This window comes from Pipistrellus hanaki, assembly GCF_964339955.1.
Source record: "Pipistrellus hanaki genome assembly, chromosome: X".
NCBI classification, from domain to species: Eukaryota; Metazoa; Chordata; class Mammalia; order Chiroptera; family Vespertilionidae; genus Pipistrellus; species Pipistrellus hanaki.
The window spans coordinates 34,844,158-34,864,520 of NC_140524.1; the positions used below are offsets into that span (position 1 = coordinate 34,844,158).

At 43.1% G+C, this 20,363-nt stretch overlaps 1 protein-coding gene across 2 annotated transcripts in view; it reads left to right on the forward strand.

Moving 5' to 3' along the window:
* Positions 1 to 779: 779 nt before the first annotated feature.
* TMEM255A (transmembrane protein 255A) overlaps positions 780 to 20,363 on the forward strand; it is a 91,755-nt gene continuing 72,171 nt past the window's right edge. For both annotated transcript variants that reach the window (XM_084870407.1, XM_084870406.1), the window contains exons 1-3: positions 780 to 996; positions 7,382 to 7,524; positions 19,247 to 19,309. In XM_084870407.1, coding sequence (XP_084726533.1) covers positions 939 to 996; positions 7,382 to 7,524; positions 19,247 to 19,309 — 264 coding nt within the window. In that variant the 5' untranslated portion in view covers positions 780 to 938. The remainder of the gene's footprint in view (positions 997 to 7,381; positions 7,525 to 19,246; positions 19,310 to 20,363) is intronic.

Here is a 20,363-nt window from a genome sequence, read left to right on the forward strand (position 1 = left end):
TCCTCTTTCTGCCTTGCATGGCTGCTAAGATGAGAAAATTAGGTGTTTGACTTAAAAGCTCCTTCAACAAAAGCACAAACTGGGGAACTGATACAGAGTCAGATTTATTTTAGCTGGATCTCCTTCTAGCTGTTGGATACTGTTGGTTCTAGAATTCTCAGATGTGAATAAGGCTGTGTTCCCTCTTTCCATCTCTGCATAATTTTATACACTCTGGTCACATCCCTTCCTAGCCTTCATCTTTCTAGACTAAAGAGTCTGCGTTTGTTTAATCTATCTTCATATGGCAGTCCCCTCCACCCGCCTCCATCCCCTTGATTATAGAGTGGCCCTTCTCTGGATCATGTCCAGCTCCATTATGTCATTCTGGAAGCACTAAAACCAAACCTGCACAAATGTGTGTGTGTGTGTGTGTGTGTGTGTGTGTGTGTGTGTTACTCAGCTCTGAACCTCAGACTCTGCCCACCCCCCAATTATAAATCTTAGAACACGATGCTTGCCCAAGACCCTTCTCCAAACTACAGAGAAGGCCATTTGGTCCCAGGCTGTAGCCTCCCCCTCTTTCTCTGCGCAGCCTTGGCCCCAAGGGGCAAAAAACGGCTCCCTGTCTGGCTTGGGAGGCTGGGAGGTGGATAACTAGGATGAGGGGGGGGGGTGAGGGGGAGGGAGGGGGGTCTTGCGCAAGCGCACACCAATGCTGGACCGCCAATGCTGCTGCTTCCCTTGCCAGAGGGAGGCAGAAGAGGAGGGAGGAAGGGAGGGAGGAGAGGAGAGGGGAGGAGGAGGCGGCACTTGAGCTGCAGCTCGCAAACCCAGGCAGTCTTCTCTCTGAGAGAGAGGGGGAGCGGCTGCCGAGGTGTAGGATGCTCTTGGAGGCGCCCTGAGCCAGGGACGCCTGAAGCAGCCTCGTTGGCCAGGGCAACAGGGCAGCTTTCACCATGCATCAGTCCCTGACTCAGCAGCGGTCCAGCGATATGTCTCTGCCCGATTCTATGGGTAAGTCCAGACGCTCTTCCTAGGCGGCGGCAGCAAGGGGTGAGTACACTGCCTTCTGGACAGGAGTGCCCTGACTGCCTAGAGAGGCAGGGAGCTGGGTTAAGGAGGGGGTCCGCATGCCCCAGCCTCTGAGTCTAGGACCAGAGCCCCAGGGGAGCGGCCCAGCAGGGGAGGGGGCAAAGTGATGAGGTTGGAGCCCCAGCTAGCTTGGGAATCTCCTTGCCCGGAGTGTGGGTGTGAGTGTGTTTGTGTGAGTGTGTCAACAGACTTGCAGCCCGTGGTAAATCCCAGCTGTCTGGGTATCAAAACACTTCCCTGCAACCTGCGCCTTCGTTTTCCATTCGACGGTCTCTCTTTGCAAAGTCGGCGTCACTTCTAAGAGCTCTATAATAACAATAATTACAAGAAGCGGGGTCCGCGCCCCCTCCCAACTCCATGGAAGCTGCCCCGAAATTCAGAGCTGTAGTGGGAGGGAGACTGACTTGCACCTCTCTGACGGGGAGGTTTGCGCAACCCTGGGGGATGGGCGGGTGGGGGAAGAAAAGAGGTGGGGCTGGAGGGAGGGGAATTCCTGAAGAATCACTCAAGACAGTCCAGCCCAGCCGTCTGCAGTGGCAGCATCAACATTTCTTGAATTTGATTCCTGTTCTGCTCCAAATACAAGATATGGAGTGTGTGTGTGTGTGTGTGTGTGTGTGTGTGTGTGTGTGTGTGTGTTGGGAGGGGGGCAGGCGAGAGCACGAGAAAGAAAGATCGAGCTGGAGCCCGCGCATCTTCTGAAATCGCAGTTTCCCTCTCTGGATGGAATAGAGGTGCAGCGGGAACCCACTAGCCTGATTTGGTTCAACACCTTTCCTCATCAAAACTGGGGGATGGCTACCTCCAGGCACTAAATTGGCTGCCCCTCAAAGCTGCTTTTTCAGTTACAAACAAAACACAAACCCAGTTCTCAGCTGTTAGGCACCTTCCCAAGCCCTATGATTTCATTGGGCGTAGAAATTAATTTGGAGCCCAGGAGAGCGGGAGGGGATTGTTAAACCCTGATCCCACCTAATCTTAAAAATCGCCTCCAATACACTTTAACCAAATAAAATTCTCTCGTTCCAACATACTTTGCATTCTGCAAAATCCCTCCGTCTTGAATTCCTGCAATCCAGTCTGCTCAGGTCTTCTCCGCAGAATTTGCGGGAACACCTGGCGAGAAAGGGCGGGAGAGGATTGCACCCAGTCTGTGAGCTCCCTATTGCTGGCAAAAGACTAGGTCTCAGCAGAATTAGTTCACTGGAGGGACCTCTCATAAAATATAGTCTCCATATTTTTATTGGTTTTGCATATTCAGAATAATAATTTGCCTTTTTTTAAGGGCATAGTTATTTACAACGTGGTACAAATGAGGCCAAGGACTTGGGTCCGAACCAGGACCCAGCAGTACCAGGCTCCCCCCATCTCTCTCCCTAACACGCACACACAAGCACACACAATGCACTCCTCGCCTTGGCCAGCTGTGGCGCCAAAGCTGCCCTGGCTCCCAGACTCTAGGCAGCTGCGCAGGAGGGCTGGAGGAAGGGGGCAGGGGAATGCGGGGTAGGGGGGTGGGGGTCCGCAGTACACTGCCTGCAGCAACCACAACCACCTGCCAAGCAGTCCAACCTCTCTCTCGCGCCCGGCCATCCGCTTGTGGAGGAGTACACAGGTTAGTAACCCAGGGCTTAAAAATGTTGCTACTTGGCACACTGCTCTGTGGGTTTGGGGAACAAAATGAAGAGATTCTTGGGCTCCCAGGGGCCCTCGCATTTCCTGAAAGGTCTGCGCAACAGGAAGCCGAGTGGGCTTCGTCCAGATACTGCGGGAGAAGAATCACGGATCCCTTCTGGAGTAAAAGTATGCTCTATGCATCCCTCTTTGGAAAGTCCGCAGATCCAGGGCGCAAGCAAACCCGAGTGGAGTGGTAACCATGAATTTTCACACTGTGGGCAAGGGAGTCTAGGCTACTTAGGAGCTACTCCCACTTAGCTCTGGCAACACCATCTTCCCTTGCATGGAGCAGAAGGGAAGTACAGGGGTCAGTCTCCAAGGGCAACATTTCTGAGGGGATTCTCCCTACAGGCAAGACACAACCACAAACAAAACAGTAAAATTTAAAACACACAGATACACTGAACTGAGGTGCCTGCACTATATGCTGAGCTACTTGTTTACTCGCTGCCTGGGGATGAATGGTTAGTCCATAGCTTGGAGCTGAGCAGAGCACTTGGCAATAGAAAGATGGTAATCTGACTCCAGCGTCCCTTTATCCCTTCTCAGCACCCCTTTTTCCCTTTTAGAAACACCACCCCCAGCAGCTAAGGCATCTCTACTACAGCAGGGCACTCCTTCCCTCCCAAATAACACTTTGGTAACTCACTGGTGGGTGTCTCTGGTCAAAGATTTGCCCATGAGGATGGGGGGATTTCAGTGCCTCTAAGGAAATGTTTGGGAGACTGGCAGAGTCTTGAGACTCTTCTGTGGGCAGCCACCTGTTTCCATGGATACTCAAGGCTGGGACTTCCTATGACCCCACCCCCTACCCCGTGTGGCAAAGCTAAGGTAAGCAAATCCTAATCAATTCAAAAGATCAGCCTAAAAAATTAGCCCATCGTCAACAACAACAAATTAGTCAGTGCACAAGACAGGATACTGCCCCCCTCATCCTCCCTGCACTGGGATTACATAATTTATAATCAAGAACATGTACAAGGTAAAACACAAGTGAGCAGAGACAATCACTACCTACTGACAACCCACACCTTGGTTCCTGTCAGATACATAATCCTGAAACTGGTGGGCATTAGATGAGTTGTGGACCATACCCACAATTACAATTATAATTGTAGCAGTTATAATTGATATACTTATTGAGTAAGGTACATAGGGACATGAAGTAATGAGTGATTCCAGTGGAGTGAGCTTGGCCAAGAAAAACTTGGGGGAGGTGACTTTAAACAGGTTTCAGAGGAAGGGAAAGACCAAGATCAGAAACTGCCGTGTGGGGATGGAGTGGGGGGGGGACTCTGACCAGGGGCTGTATTTGAAAGGGTGGAGACAGCAAATAATTGGGTGTTTGCAGAGCTGAGCATCCGGGTCCTCGCTAATCTGGAGTGTGGGGGGGCACTGCGGAGAAGGAGGGCTGCAGTAGTTCTGCAGGGAGGCTGCCCAGACCTGGGGGTGGGGGGGGGGGTAGGCAATGCCTATGACGGGATTTCAGACTCTCCCATTGCTGTCAGTCACAGGGGAGGTTATTGTTATTCAAACTGGAATATGCTGGGCACCAAGTAGACAGGCTAGTGAGAGACATTGGGGATGTGACACTAGTTGGCAAGAAAGCTTTTAGTTCTGGAGAGCCATCAGGTGTATCCTATTTTAAAAAATCAATTCCATATTTACACACACACACACACACACACGGCCTTTTTTATTAGAAAGGAAGCAATTCTGAGATGTTGCCTCTTATTTATTCAACAAGTATTGACTGCTCACTAGGTATCACACATTGTGATAAGCACTATTTTCAAGTACCTGCTGCTTTATTTAAGTACTTTGTGGTATTTGAGGTTTTTTGATTTGTTCATTTACTAGACACTTTCGGAATCAGATGATCCTCTGTTTACAAGAACATCTAAAACAGGTCCCAAATAGCACTATAATAAGAACAGGGCTCTACTTTCCAAAATAAAACAACCACCAGGAAAACGTCCTAAGCAGACACATGAATTGCCTTTTAGGAGCCTGGCCACACCTTCAGAGAAAAGGTGTGTCTTGCTCTAAGTAGATGTGACTTTTAAGTCAAATTAACATTAAAGATAAATAGAGGGTTGATTTGTCACACTTTCAAAAGGATTCACCCCCACCTTCCTTAAAATGGTCCATTCCCCAAGTGCAACTAGACGGTCCGTAGAGTGTAAAATAAAGGGTGACGTGTGGGAGGAGGAGGGGACAGAGAATAGATATTCAACCTAGTGATGGGAGAGTTTTCTTAGGAATTTTACCCAAAGCAAATCCTAACTAGAGGCAAGGCCCCAGTGGAGCTCTAGGATCTGTGCCTGGGTTTCTCAGCTGGCTGGATTTTCAATTCAGGTTCTAAGCAGGGGGAAAAAATAGATTTTCAAATGACACTGTGTGGTTTGCTGAGTCACTTTTCTGACCTGGTTCCTGTGCTTTAAAGAGTTAGAGTGATATTTGCAAAGGAGACCCAAAGGCTGTGAATAGGATCAAAAGCCATTTGGGGAAGGAGCAGGTGAGTAATACAAAAAAAAAAAAAAAAATCAGAAAGACCGTGCACACATACACTCTCCCAATTAAGTCTCTAAGGTTACATATGAGGTGTTGAAACACTTTCATGTGTCACAAAAATAATCTTGGTATATCTAGATGTTTCCCTTACTCTCTTTTGCCAGTTTGGGGCAGAGATGGCATGAGTGACAAAGGAGAAAGACAGACAGGAAGGAATAGGAGGTGATGTTGGTAAGTTTAGCTCAAAGCCCCTCTGTGAAACCAACTGGAAGATTCACTGAGAAGTATCTCTTATTGAATAGATGTCGGGGCCCTTGTTTAGAGAATCATTTCGATCCCCTCAAAATCCAGAGGAAGGATAACTAATCTTCAAGGTAAACAGATGAAATAAGTCCTGCTCCTCTATTTGAACCACTTGTAGTCTGGCTTCTCCCAGGCTTGCTCATCATGTTTACCATCAGTCTGCTTGCCATTTGCATCCCAAAGACCCCTTTCACACAAAGGGCCCTGATGTCACAGATGTCTCTAGCAGTCCTTTCTGTTTTCCTGTGTAGGCTGGACTTAGGCACCACTGGAGGGGAGCCTTATTTCCCAACTCTCCTTACTCTCCCCTCCACCCCGGGTGCAATAGGGTGCAGAGTGGGTGCCTATAAATGCTCATGCCATTTCTACATTTCAATGTAAAGTCGTCTTAGACTAATATCCTATTAGAAATGACCGGATGAGTCATGCCCCTCACTTTCAAGGCTGACGTCAGGGGAGACCGCCAGCCCCTCCCACCTCCCTTGGAGCCTTGCAGGGACTGCACTAGGGAAGACAAGATGGATGGTGGGGCTAATCCAGAATGGCACTCTTGACGATTTTCTTCCCTATAGAAGGGGATGTCTGCTGGGGGCTGAAGGGTCAGCAACCACCCCTCCCTATCACCACCACCAGGCCTCTTGAACCCCAACAGTTTCTCCCTCCTTCCCTCTTTCCTCAACCCCTCTCTCCCCTCCTTCCTAGTGGTGCAGTCTAGGCAGCTTCATTTGGCAGCAGCTTCCTAAGGCTGCAGTGAGGCCTCCCCAATGACGGGATCCAATGAACAGGCCCAAGCGGCCTCTTTAACAGTCAAGCCACTGGGTGGGCGACCCCATCAGAAGGCTCCCCCCTGCTTCATCCTCACTAGAGAGCTAGAGATTCTCATAGGATAACCCGTGCCTGTTATTTCCTGTTGGGAGTCCCTCCCCAGGTCAGAGAAATGCATGCAGAGTATGGAGCAGTGCTCCAGTGCTTGATTCCTTAAAAAAAAAAAATTAAATTGAAAAGCTAGTCTAGATATCTTTTTTTTTCTGATTTAATAAGCCTGTTTCCGAAAAAAAATATATATATATTGGTTTGCACGATCATGTCTGATAAGCACTGAGTAGGAGAACGGGTTTATCATCATTTATATTTATGTCATCCTCACATAAGCTTATAAGTGTATAAGTTATAATCCTCCCCGTCTACCTTCCCTGATACATATCTTTGCGGACTAATGGCCTCTAAACACTTACTTTATTACACACATTTGTTATGTGACAAATCTTGCTAACACATCATTTTAAAGTTTATACATGAGGTGGCAAATGTCAGAAATAAATGAAAAAAAAATCCCAGTTCCTAGCTTGGTTCTGATATTTACACTGAAAATGAAATTTCATATCTCCAGCTTATGAAAAAAGCCCTTCTTAGTTACACACTGGCTTTAAAATATTTTCATTTAATACTTCCACATGCACACTTCCCATTTATCATATGCCTTATAATTTAGACTAAAAAACACTCTACTAAGTGGGTTTGACACATCTTTTATAGAGTGCTGAAAGCACAAAAATTTGCTGTTCTTATGTAACTGGCAATATTTCTTCTGTTGTTTATTTTCAAAGAGGAAATATATTTTTTATTGTGAATGTGGCACCTGATGACAGCCAAAAAACCTAAAGCTCCATTTCTTCCCCACAATTCCACGCCCCAGAGATAACCCCAGTTACCAGTTGGAATAGGAAAGGAACACTTTTCTAGTGATTTTTTCTTTGTGTCTATCTCTTCCCCAGTCAAAATGAGTAATTTCATTTCCTCTGTGTACTTTCAGGAGCCTTCAATCGGAGGAAACGAAACTCCATCTATGTCACCGTGACTTTGCTGATAGTGTCCGTGTTAATTCTCACGGTGGGCCTTGCTGCAACCACCAGGACCCAGAATGTGACTGTTGGAGGTTATTACCCAGGAGTTATTGTAAGTATAAAAGACATAGGTGGGTCTCAGTAGCTTGCTGGCTACAGACATTTGGGTTCTACTTAAATAGTTTTCAATTTGGTTTGAGTTTCTAGTGTTTGCTCAGTTTTCCTCCTTTAAATATATATATATATATATTTAGGAAATATATATATATGTATATATGTATATATGTATATATAAAATACAAAGACAACTCTTAGCTCATTAAGAAGAACACTGGACTAAGCATCTCCATCCCTAACTAGCAGTGTGATTTGGAGCATTCCTCTGTGGGCATCTGCTTTCCAATATATAATAGAGTCTCCTGATCTTACCTGAAATCTAAGGACCCTGGCAGCTTGACACTCTGATATCAAAAGTGATCCTGCACTCCTATCAGGAAAAATGTGTAGAATATTTATTCCTAAAACATGTATATTTGTTCTTTTATAAATTATGTACCTGCTTATAAAATATGCAAAGTGGACATTCAAAATTTAGATACAGTGAAATCAACAGTAATTTTAACATCTTTATATTAATACTAATTAAATTGCAAAGAATGATATGCATGTCATATGAAGTCTGTCATTTAAGATAGTGGCTATAAATCCTAATTCAGATAATCTACTAGATAATTTTGAATATTTTTGGATGACTTATTCCCAGATGATTAGATTGCCATTGCATCATTGACCTGGTGCTCAGATTCATGCACATAGAAAGGAAATTAATTAAAAGGTGGCCAGTGGGGTGGAACTGGGTGGAGTCGGACACACCCTGGAGCCAAATGCCTGCGGTCCCTCCCCAGCATCTGCAGAGTGAGTAGGGTCCCTCAGGCAGGTGGGGTCCCTCGGCCTGGCCTGAGGGACTGGGCCAAAATTGGCTCTCCGACATCCCCCAAGGGGTCCCAGAGTACGAGAAGGTATTCTGCAAAGTTGCTGTCATACAGGGTGTAGAACGCAAACGCAAGTGTGCAGTAAACCAGATTTGAGGTTGACAGTGCCCCAGCAACATAACCCACAGCAGAAGATGGAATTGCCCAGCCCCTCAAGGAACCAGGCTCCCTCCTCTCTGGTTTTGGGGAGCATCACCTGAGAACCTCTGCTGCCAAGTCACTACAACTTGGCAGTTCCTGCATTGAGCATCTGCCCCCTTGTGGTCAGTGCACATCATAGTGACCAGTCAGATGATTAGACACTTAGCATATTAGCCTTTTATATACATACTAAAGGCCCAGTGTGTGAAAATCGTGCACTGGGGGGGAGGGGGGCTCCTTAGCCCAGATTGCAAGAAGGCACAGGCTAGGCCGAGGGACCCATGGGTGCATGATCAGGCCCTGGGAGGGATGTGGGAGGTTGGCCAGCTGGGGAGGGACCGCAGGAGGGCTCCAGGGCATGTCTGGCCTGTCTTGCTCAGTTCCAATTGGCCAGACCCCAGCAGCAAGCTAACCTACCTGTTGGACCATCTGCCCCTGGTGGTCAGTGCACATCATAGCGACTGGTTGACTGGTTGGTTGACTATCTGTCCCCTGGTAGTCACATCATAGTGAGCGGTTGAGCAACCTTAGCATATCATTAGCATATTATGCTTTGATTGGTTGAACAGACAACCAAACACTTAGCATATTAAGCTTTTATTATATAGGATGTGTGTGTGTGTGTGTGTGTGTGTGTGTGTGTATTTGTTTTAGGAAGAGAGGATGGTAGAGGGACAGAGAGAGAGAATCATTGATCAGCTGCCTCCTGGGGATGAAGCTCACAACCCGGGCATGTGCCCTGACTGGGAATATAACCAGTGATCTCTTGGTTCATGGGCTGAAGCCCAACCAGTGAACATCATTGTTCTTTAATGTTGCTCTCGCCATGTGGCTGACAAAAAGTGCATCCTAAGAGTTACAAGTGTCAACTCTATTGTTTTCTTATTGCTGATTTGTGCTTACATTATTAGGATCATCTTCAATTTGTGGTTTCTCAGCAGTAGTCTTTCTGAACTACTTGTCTATTTTTTTGGACTAATTTAGTTACTAGTAAAATTAGATAAGACAGTCTGGTTACATAAAATGCTCCACCATCAACCTTTTGCTGCTTGGAACTTTCCCTCCTCCCTCAGGGTAGCTCACCGTGTTGTCTGATATTCACACTGAGAGAGGTGCCAATGACAGCCTGTTTATTGAATACTTGTAACACTTAATTCCTTTCTTATTTTAAATAAACAAATAGGAAACAAGAGTCCAAATAGTTTCTTTCCATACCTCAGTGGATTGTTTTACCCACTCCCAGGGTGCATGCAATCTGCTTTGGAAACTGCTGCACTCTTTACATACAAAACCTTATTTATTTATTGTAATCTTCACTCAAGGATATGTTTTTCCATTGATTTCTAGAGAAAGGAGGGAGAGAGGAGAGAGGAGGGAGGGAGACTGGGAGGGAGGGAAGAGAGAAAAACATCTACATGAGAGAGACACCTGGATTGGTTGCCTCCCCCACTGGCCCTTACTGGGCTAGAGAACTGGCAACCTTGATACAACCTTGATACGTGCCCTTGACAAACCTGCAGCCCTTCAGTCTGAAGGCTGACACTAACCACTGAGCAACTGGCCAGGGCACATAAAACCTCATTTTATATAAAACCATCACATTGTACACTTTAAATGTATACAATTTTATTTATCAGTTATGCCTCAATAAAGCTGGGTAGGGGGAAGAAAAGAAAAACAAACAAAATCTCATTTGGATCTACACACACTGCTGTTAAACCCCAAAACCTAACTCTAGAATTTGGATCATATTTTCAATATCAAATGAATTCCCAATTGTAACTGTGGGAAAATAGGAAGGTATTTTAGGATAGTTCATTCTTTGAATATATATTTTTTAGAATAGCAAATAGGTCAGACGTATTTGTTTTCATTTTCTTCTCTCTCTTCTCTTCTCTTCTCTTCTCTTCTCTTCTCTTCTCTTCTCTTCTCTTCTCTTCTCTTCTTTCTCTCTCTCTCTCTCTCTCTCTTCTTTTGAGAGGTGGGGAAGAGAGAGAGAAGCAAAGAGAGGGAAAGGGGTAAAAGATGGATGCCTTTGACAAGCCAGCAGTGAACAAGCCTGTCGCCTGTTGCCTAGGTCAGTAATTCCATAGTCAGCCTCCTCAAGAGCACTAGCAAAGCTAGGGCATCACTTGGGCTGGACTCCCAGGAGCTGAAGGTGGCCTGGGGGTGTGGCTTTACAGTTTTAGGGCCAGCAGGGCTCCCCTAAAAGAGAAGGTGTTCCACAGACACAGTTTGGTGCCCTCTGTTAAACATATGATGTGAGAACTCACCCAGTCCATTTCCTGTGGTGAGACCAGAAAACCAGTCGTCAGCAGAATTGGATTTTACTTTTAAACACAAGCAAGGTGGGATGGGGGTAGGAAAGGGAGGGGAGATTGCATTTTGGTGGCTTAGAAAAGCAATATTAGGGTCTGTGTGACTTTGTGTGTTTCAGGTAGCTGCATTTAGTGAAATATTTCTTACTGATTAGCTAATAATGCTTAAGCCAAGATTCAGATTCTCCACGGGTGAAGAAAAGCATTTTCCATGAGATTTGAGAGTAGGAACTCCTATTCACAAAGGGTGGCTATGAACTTTCTCTGTAGAAGCTCTGGCTGTGGGTGGTTAGGTGGGAATACATTAACAAAGGAAGGAGGGTGCATGATTGTTGTTACTTGAGTACCTGATGTTCAGCTAGAGCTGCAAGTTGAAGCAGTGGGGGCGTGTGTCTTTGTGTGTGCTCTTCACTAAAAGCTAATCTGGAAATATTAATAGGAGAGCCATCTTTAACAGACAGTGTGCCCCATGGTTTAACCTTTAAAATTTTGTTCTTATAGTTCCTGTTGATTTTTAAAGGGTTTTAATTATAGAAAGCGAAGGAGGAAGATTACAGTTAGAAAAGCAGAAAAATCCATTTGAGTCTACAGGTCAGATCATGTTGTAACAAATACAATTAGGATTCATATCTGTGAAACAGTAAGTGCCTGAGAATCAAGATTTGTCCAGGAATGGGACACTTTCACTAATTGAATAGTTTGGCAATATAAACTCCAAGCCAGTAGTTTTCCCACCTTGGCATGCATAGAAATGACCTGGCAAACGTGGAAAATACAGAGCTCTGCTCCCTACCCCCAGAGATGCTGATTTAGTTTGTCTGGGTTGGACCCTAGGCCCTGAGCTTTCTTTTCCTGCAATAACCTTTGATTGAAATAGTAAAACATGCTAAATATGCATTTTAATGAACACCTCAGGGGAGTCTAATTCAGGTGGACAAGCAACTAAAACAATAAATACAGTGTGCTTAGCAATAAAACCAGAATGAGCATAATATGGCATTTTAAGATTTATATTCTCAAATTGGTCACTTTGAATATAAAATGCTATTGATAGCACTGGGAAAAATTTTCAGGTTATTTGGAACCCAGCTGTTTTGGAATCCCGTTAAATGTGTTAACAATATATGAGAAGTTAAATTTAAAAACAGATAAATTATGGAGCAATTATTAGATTAAAAGAAAGATGACTCACCGAAACTGGTTTGGCTCAATGGATAGAGCGTCGGCCTGCGGACTGAAAGGTCCCGGGTTCGATTTCGGTCAAGGGCATGTACCTGGGTTGTGGGCACATCCCCAGTAGGAGGTGTACAAGAGGCAGCTGATCGATGATTCTCTCTCATTGATGTTTCTAACTATCCCTCTCCTTTTCTCTCTGTAAAAAATCAATAAAATATATATTTTTTTAAAAAGAAAGAAGACTTACCATACAATTCATTTAAATATTGAGATCTTGAGCATTTTAAAATATAATAGCATTTGCATAACTTAAGTCATGTGAAACTTTTCTGGGGCATACTTATTTTGCCAAAAGAGATGCCCTTGTACAACAAGGTGCATTGTGATAGAGTGTTAGCTACTCACCTGAGCTAGAATGTGGTATCATCACCCTAAGACACATGTACACATGCACCTTTAAAATTATACTCATCTATACAGGCTGAATTGTACAATTTACAAAAATTAAAATCTCCCCAAAAGACATCAATTTAGCATTTTTACTGTCTTCAGATATTTCAGACATTCTATTCCAAAAGATTTTTTGGTGAACTTTCTACTCTGGGAGCCTAAAAAAATAAGAGCCTGGGTTGTATGAAACTGAAAAAGGCAGGGGAGAGAACCTGATCCTTCCCTATAATTCTTAATTTTATGTCCAGAAGAGGGAGGTCTTTAAATGTGTTTCTCAAGCAACCCACAAGATGGAGTTGGCCACCGGATCAGTGCAGAAAGCCTTTCATTCTTGAACCCTCTCCCCAGCTGTTGTACTGATAGGGCCCACACCAGCCTGGATTTTCTTTCAGGCAAGAAAAAAAAACCCACAGGAGTTTTTACCACATTTCCTTTGGGGGCTGTGGGGTCAGTTAATTGAAAATTACATCAGGAGATAGGGACAACAAGGATCATTCAGAAACAATAGCCCAGAAACCTTCATTAGGCCAGTGTGACTTGAGCGTCACAGGTAAAGACTCTTGATAAAGCCAACCAAGTTTTGACTAACTTGAATGCTCTGGAAATACAAGGAGCTCTGTATAGTGGGATTTGGTGGTTTATTATGAATTAGGCAGAATTTTTGTCCACCTCTTGTTGGAAATGTTTCTAAAATATAAGATAATTCTAAATTGAAGTTGCTACTTTAGTAAGTACATTTAAAGATGAAACAAAAAACTTGATTGCTAGATAAGACTTACAATGCCAGAAGGTTCTAAGCTTCATTGGTTCCTTGTTGCTTCTTGAGTGTTCTTATTCAAAGCTCTTGCAAGATGCCTTTGGCCTAGTTTCCCATGACCTCTCTTCTGCCAAAATTGTTAATCAGCAGTCCCCTGAACATAACTTGGGCTTTTCTGCCTTAATACTGTCATTTTCATGGTTACCCCTGGCCCAGAACATTCACTCTGCTTTCTCTTTCTGTAGTATATCTTAATGCTCTGTCCTATCCCAACTTAACGACACAGTAGGGACCTTTCTCAGCTAGTAGGGTCCACAGTGATGTCTACTGTCTTTGAACTTTCCATAGATTCCAACTACTAATGATTCCTAGAAAATTCTTGCATCCTGCTTTGTGGGATATTGCACTATATTCTCATTTAGCTTTGTTTATACAGGTCCACAATCCCTTATCTGAACCCTTGGTTTGGGCTGGATGTGTTTAGACTTCAGACTTTTTTATTTTAGAAAGCAATATAGTGCAGATATCATATGTTATCTAACATCCCCGTGGGGTCATAAGAAACACCCCGTAATCAAGCACCTTTATATTTCTACAATAAACTGAATTTTTACACTAAGCCAATAAAGATGATTTAAAAAAAAACAAAACACCCTCATATCAGTTTAAAGTCTGGTTTTGCTACCAAGTTAGTTATGAAAAACCTTTTTGTTTTAAGAGCTTTGTGGGTTTCAGGATAATGGAAAGGAATTGTGGACCAGTTTACCTAATTACAGTTCCTGAAGCTGAATCTTTTTGATCTTGGTGTCATACTCCTCTCGGCCTCTTGGACTCCAAATCACAGTGCCTGCCACAGAGTAGGTGTCCAGTTGATATCTGTGTATTGGATAACTAATCCTCCGAGCTTCAGCACTGGGTCTCTGGAGCAATAGATGGAAATAGGCATAGGTCATAGGTTCTAACCCCAAAAGAGCACTTGACACTCTGACTTTGATTTCTAAAGATTTATCTTTTTTCTTCTACAAGTAGAGGGTAGCCAAAATAAAGCAAACTGGTTATTTGTTCATGTAACAGGGAATCAAGCTGGAGGTTCAAAGGTCTGAATGTTCCATGAATCCATGTAGTTCTCAGGGGGTGACTACAGAGATTACTTTTCTTTTAAAAAATAGTTAATTTTTATTGAATTTATTGGGGTTACAATGGTTAATAATATTATATAGGTTTCAAGGGCACAGTTCTATAATATATCATTTGTATATTGTATTGTGTTCACCACCCAAAGTCAAGTCTCCTTCCATCACTATTTATCCCCCTTTACCCTCTTCTACTACCCCTACTGTCCTTTCCCTCTGGTAATCACCATACTATTGTCTGACTCTGAGGTATTTGTTTTTTTGTTTTTGCTTAATCCCTTCACCTTTTTCACCCAGCCCTCCACTCATCCTCCCCTCTGACAGCTGTCAGTCTGTTCTCTGTATCTGTGAGTCTGTTTCTATTTTGTCTTAGTTTATTTTATTCATTAGATTCCACATATAAATGAAGCTGTCAGTCTGTTCTCTGTATCTGTGAGTCTGTTTCTATTTTGTCTTAGTTTATTTTATTCATTAGATTCCACATATAAATGAAATCATGTAGTATTTGTCTTTCTCGTACTGGCTTATTTCACTTAGCAAAATACTCTATAGGTCCAGCCATGCTATTGCAAAGGGTAAATTTTTCTTCTCCTCCTCCTCCTCCTCCTCCTCCTCCTCCTCCTCCTCCTCCTCCTCCTCCTCCTCCTCCTCCTCCTCCTCCTCCTCCTCCTCCTCCTCCTCCTCCTCCTCCTTCTCTCCTCCTCCTTTTTTACAGCTGAGTAGCATTCCATTGTGTAAATGTACCACAGTTTTTTTTATCCACTCATTTACCGATGGGTGTTTGGCCTACTTCCAAATCTTGGCTATTGTAAATAATACTGCAATAAACATAGGAGTGCATAGGTTCTTTCAAGTTAGTGTTTTGAGTTTGTTTCTTCAGATATATTCACAGAAGTGGAATCACTGGGTCATAAGGCAGTTTCATTTTTAATTTTTTGAGGCCCCTCCATATGTTTTCCACAGTGGCTGCACCAACCTGCATTCCCACCAACAGTGCATGAGGGTTCTCTTTAGAGATTTTTTTTCTGAGGCTCCAGGAGAGCAAACAGTTGATTTAGAAGCAGCTGCCCATTCTCAGGAAATTCTTTTGATTTTTTTTCCTTCTTTACTTTCAACCCCTCAGCTCTTCCTCAAATAGGACTTCTCACTCCATCCTTAGAGAGAATTTCTTCCCAGGGTGGGGTGGGGGGCAACTATAAAGGTCACTATACTTACAAACACTGGACACAAATGCAGCAAAGCATGGTTGAAAGTACCCCGACTTTCATGGGACCTGTGGGCTAGTCTTGGCCCTTCTAATAACTTGCTACAAGAGGGAGCGTGTCCATACAATGCTCTAGACCTCTATTTTCCTTTCTGTCAAATGGGAATGATATGAGCACTACCAAACTCCATAACATTACTCTGACCAAAATGGAGGGCAAGTGCTCATCAAAATTAAAATACTTTTCAAAGGTATGGTAGTTTGGCGACACTGCTGAGTTCATCAACCTGTCATCCAGGTGAGTGAATTCTTCCAGCCAGAACTCAAAGGATATTACTTTCCTGCCTAGTGAATCTACCTATCCTTTGAGCTCATGTTAAAATGCCTCCTCCTCTGTGAAATCTTAGATCTACCATGTATTTAGCAGCCTCCTTTATGCAAGTCACACTACACACAGGCATATCTCATTTTATGGCACTTTGCTTTATTATGCTTCACAGATGTTGCGTGTTTTACAAATTGAAGGCAAGAACCTCCACCAACAAATATATTACAACTCACTTTATTGCAATATCAGCTTTATTGTAGTTGTTATCTCCAAAGTATACCTGTACCTTATCACATTTAATCCTCATAGTGGCCATGCATTATAGATAACATTGTGATTCCCATTTTTAAAATTTAAATATATTTTTATGATTTCAGAGAAGGGAGTGGGAAAGACAGAAACATCAATTATGAGATAGAATAATTGATCAGCATGCCCCACACTGGGGATTGAGCACGAAATCTGGGCATGTGTCTTGACAGGGAATAGAACCGTGACCTTCTGGTTCATAGGTCGATGCTCAACCACTGAGCCACGCTGGCTAGGCATGAGTCCCATTTTTAATTTATTTTTTATTTTATTTTATTAAAAAAATATATTTTATTGATTTTTTACAGAGAGGAAGGGAGAGGGATAGAGAGTTAGAAACATCAATGAGAGAGAAACATTGATGAGCTGCCTCTTGCACCGCCTTCCCCCTTCCCCCGGCCCACTGGGGATGTGCCCGCAACCAAGGTACATGCCCTTGACCAGAATTGAACCTGGGACCCTTCAGTCTGCAGGCCAACACTACCCACTGAGCAAAACTGGCCAAGTCATGAGTCCCATTTTTTAGATGAGGAAAATGAAGAGACTAGTCCAAGGTCACACAATTTATAAGTAACCGAGCCAGGGATATAATAAAAAATGAATTATTCTCTGCTCCTATCACAGTATGTTTATACTTGTAGTCCTTAAACCAAAGTCTGTATCTCCTTCACTAGATTATGAGATCCTGGATGTCAGGGCCATAACTTATTTTATCTGACAAAATACTCAGTGAATGTTAGAAAATTGGATGAGTTGGAGTAGAACAGAATGGAATGGAAGGATACATAAGGGAACTGAATGAAGTAAGTGGCTTGCCTGGGATTTCCAGTCCCAGAGTGCCTTGTCTTGCCAGTCAATTCCCTGAGACTTTAGCCCACTCTGGTCACTGCCATTAGAGAGCCATATGAGAGTGCAGAAATAGCTAGTGTCTTTGCTTCCCATCTTAAAGCAGACTGCTGTTGGCGTTCAGGAGACATTCAGTGAATATCTGAGGAAACAGAATTACTCAGGAAAGGCATTAATTTTCCATGTAAGAAGATGCCTCCAACTTTCTCTCAATGTCCACAAGTCGCCCATAGTTCAATAAGCACATACTATTCATGGAGTTCTTCCTAAAAAATTAAAGCTGTGAAGCATATTGGAAGGGCGAATGAGATAGAACACAAGTCTACTATGGAACACAGCAAATAATGGTAGAATTTTCTAGCTCAAATCAGGTTAGAACTGTTCAAAAGTTAATTTTTTGAAAACAGTAATAATAATTACTAGAAGAGTGATGTCTACTGAGTACTTACTATGTACCAGGCACTGTGCAAAATTCTTTGACTGTATCATCCTGGTCAATTCTTAAGTCCTATAACAGGACCACTACTACCATACAATCACTGTTTTCCAAATAAGGAAGCTGAGGTTTAGAGAGGTCATTCAGCTTGTTCAAGATTGCACAAATATAAATGGAACACAAGCTGGGGTTAGAAGCCAAGTTAGTCTGATAACCAGGTTTTTTATATTTTTTAAATAACCAGGTTTTAATCACTATATTTTAGGACAACTCTTTTTAATTACCTGTAAAATAAGACCAGGTGGGAGATAGGTATAGTTTAGCTGTTGAGTGAGGATGTTTTTAGTAGAGTCTTGGATGGCATGGGATCTGTACAACCTTACGACCTTCAGCTTCTATGTATTTCCCAAGAGGGTTTGCTGGCTGAGTAGCCCTGCAGAGTGTGTCTTTGTACATTTGTATTCATTCCTTTCTTTCACTCTTGGGTTTCTGAGACAACCACCTAGTACCCCTACACTCCCCCACCAAACTCCTGCCCAATCCATGGGTCCATTTGATTTCTAAGCCTAGATGTAAAGTTTAGGGCACATGTGTCAAACACAAGGCCCGCGGGCCAAATCCAGCCCGCCAGGCCTTGCAATGTGGCCCGCACCGCGCTGTCATCACTGTACTCCGCTGTCAGTTTATGACATTGTCAGTTTATGACTTCAGTAAACCATTCGGCCCGCGATTTAGGCTGGATTTTAGATTTTGGCCCCTTCTCTGATTGACTTCGACACCCCTAGTTTAGGGCCTTGGACTGAAATAGATGCCCCTGTGAGTTAAGGAAAGGCTGCAGATGGAAACTCAGACCATTAGTGAGGCTAAAGAAATATGTAACTACATCGCTGAACTTGTGTTAAGGTTTATTGGTCCATTCTCACCACTTTTTACTCCTTTCATTTTCATCCCCATCAACAGCTATCAGTTAGTGATCATTTTCAGCTGAGACTGGCAGATTCAGTCCACTAATGGCAGAGCTGAGACGAAGGTGGGATCTGCTACACCGAACCATCATCCTAGCCACTTAGATAGGGAAATTGTTTTTCAGGGTTTTATGCTGCCATTTCTGTACATCCTTTAATGAATCTTTCTGTCCGTAAATGAAGCAGAGATGGAAGGAGAGGTGAATAAGTGCTAACATAAATTGCAGTGGGTCAACCACAAATACAGGCTTCTAAAAAAAAATTGTTCTTTTTTTTAAGTTTAGGTTAAGGTGCTTGCTATTTTCTAAAGTACTTCCTGGGTTTTATTAGTGTGCCAGATGCATCAAAAATTGCTATTTCAAACCTTTACTTTGTAATTCATACATCAGATCAGAAGGTTGCTTTAAAAAGAAAAGGATAAAGATCAGAATATAATGAGTGCTTTTCCCATTATATGTGTCTTACTGATTCACCAGTTATATGCTAGGTAATAGATATTGAAATTGAAATTAGCAGGCTCTGAAAAGCTATGGTTGACTTTTAGTTTTGGGGAGATACGTTTCTTTTTAGGCATGATTCCTATGTACAAGGAAAAATTGGCAACTGGTGGGAGAAATACTTTTATTGCACACACTTTATTTGTGTAAGTAAAGACTGCATATGGTTTTAGCATCTATACCCCAGTCACTTTCCATTAACCTGAATCATATCCAGAAGCTGAATGATTGTGCGGTCAGGCTGACCATTTCCCCACATCCTATATGTGCCTTGTTTTACAGCTCGGCTTTGGATCATTCCTTGGAATCATCGGATCCAACCTCATTGAGAACAAACGGCAGATGGTAAGTGTTCAAGTTCTTCATCTGAAAGTAACACATTTCTTAAGGTTGCCCAAATTGGGCAAAAAACAAACAAACAAACAAAAACCTACTACTTTGCCTTTTCGCCTAAGCCTCCAGGGAACTTGTTTTTCAATGACCCCATGGTTTGGACTTGTTCTCATCTTGTCTGATGCTCCCTCAGGGCCTAGCTAGTTTCCTCAAGTCATAGGGATACGATATTTTGGACCTTGCCATTAGCTTTCCTCCTCACTCCCAGAGGACTTCCCCAGCCTATCCAGTCAGGCAACTATCCTTGCCTAAAATGCCTTTGCTTCTGTAATTTTCATTGCCACAGCCCTGGGTTATTGGACTGTCACATCTTTCTCTCTGATGTATAATCTTTTGAAGAAGTTTTTGTAGAGGGTTCCCACTTTTAGGAAGTTATAATCTAGGGTACTTTGATTAAGAGAACAAATATACTTGAAGCACATAAAAGACAAAATTAAATTATGGAGCCCTAAAGTATGCAGCCCCATTATCTGTAGTTCAAAACAAGTATATTGTAGATTTGAAAGGGAGGATGAGCATATATAACAGGAGTTAAAATTTAGAAAGTTCTATGTCCTGATGGGGGCCCACAAGGACAAGCTGTTGTATTTTTCTGGTTCAGTCTGAGAAAGCTTCCTAGAGGGCAGGAGAAGAAGGAATAGACTGAATTGCAATCACATATTATAGTTTTATAGGACTTGTAAATCAAGATGCCTGGTGAGTGGTCAGATGGTAGATTGATTAGCTCCCCCAGTATAAGTCTCTGTGCATCCTGACTTTGATAATGGGGTCTATTTAACAGCAAGTTTAATCAGATAATGTAATAGCTCTAGGGACAGAGAACTTTAACCATATCTCTTCCCCAGCAATATGGGGAATTGCCCTCAGGGGAATTTCTAATAGTTCTTGTTTTCCATTTCATCTAGACTCCCCCCTCCCAGTTGTGTTTGCACTTTGGACCTAAATTATTCAAAATAATAGGGGAGTTTTAGTTGTAGAGTTGATATAGCATAGCTAATAATGCCAA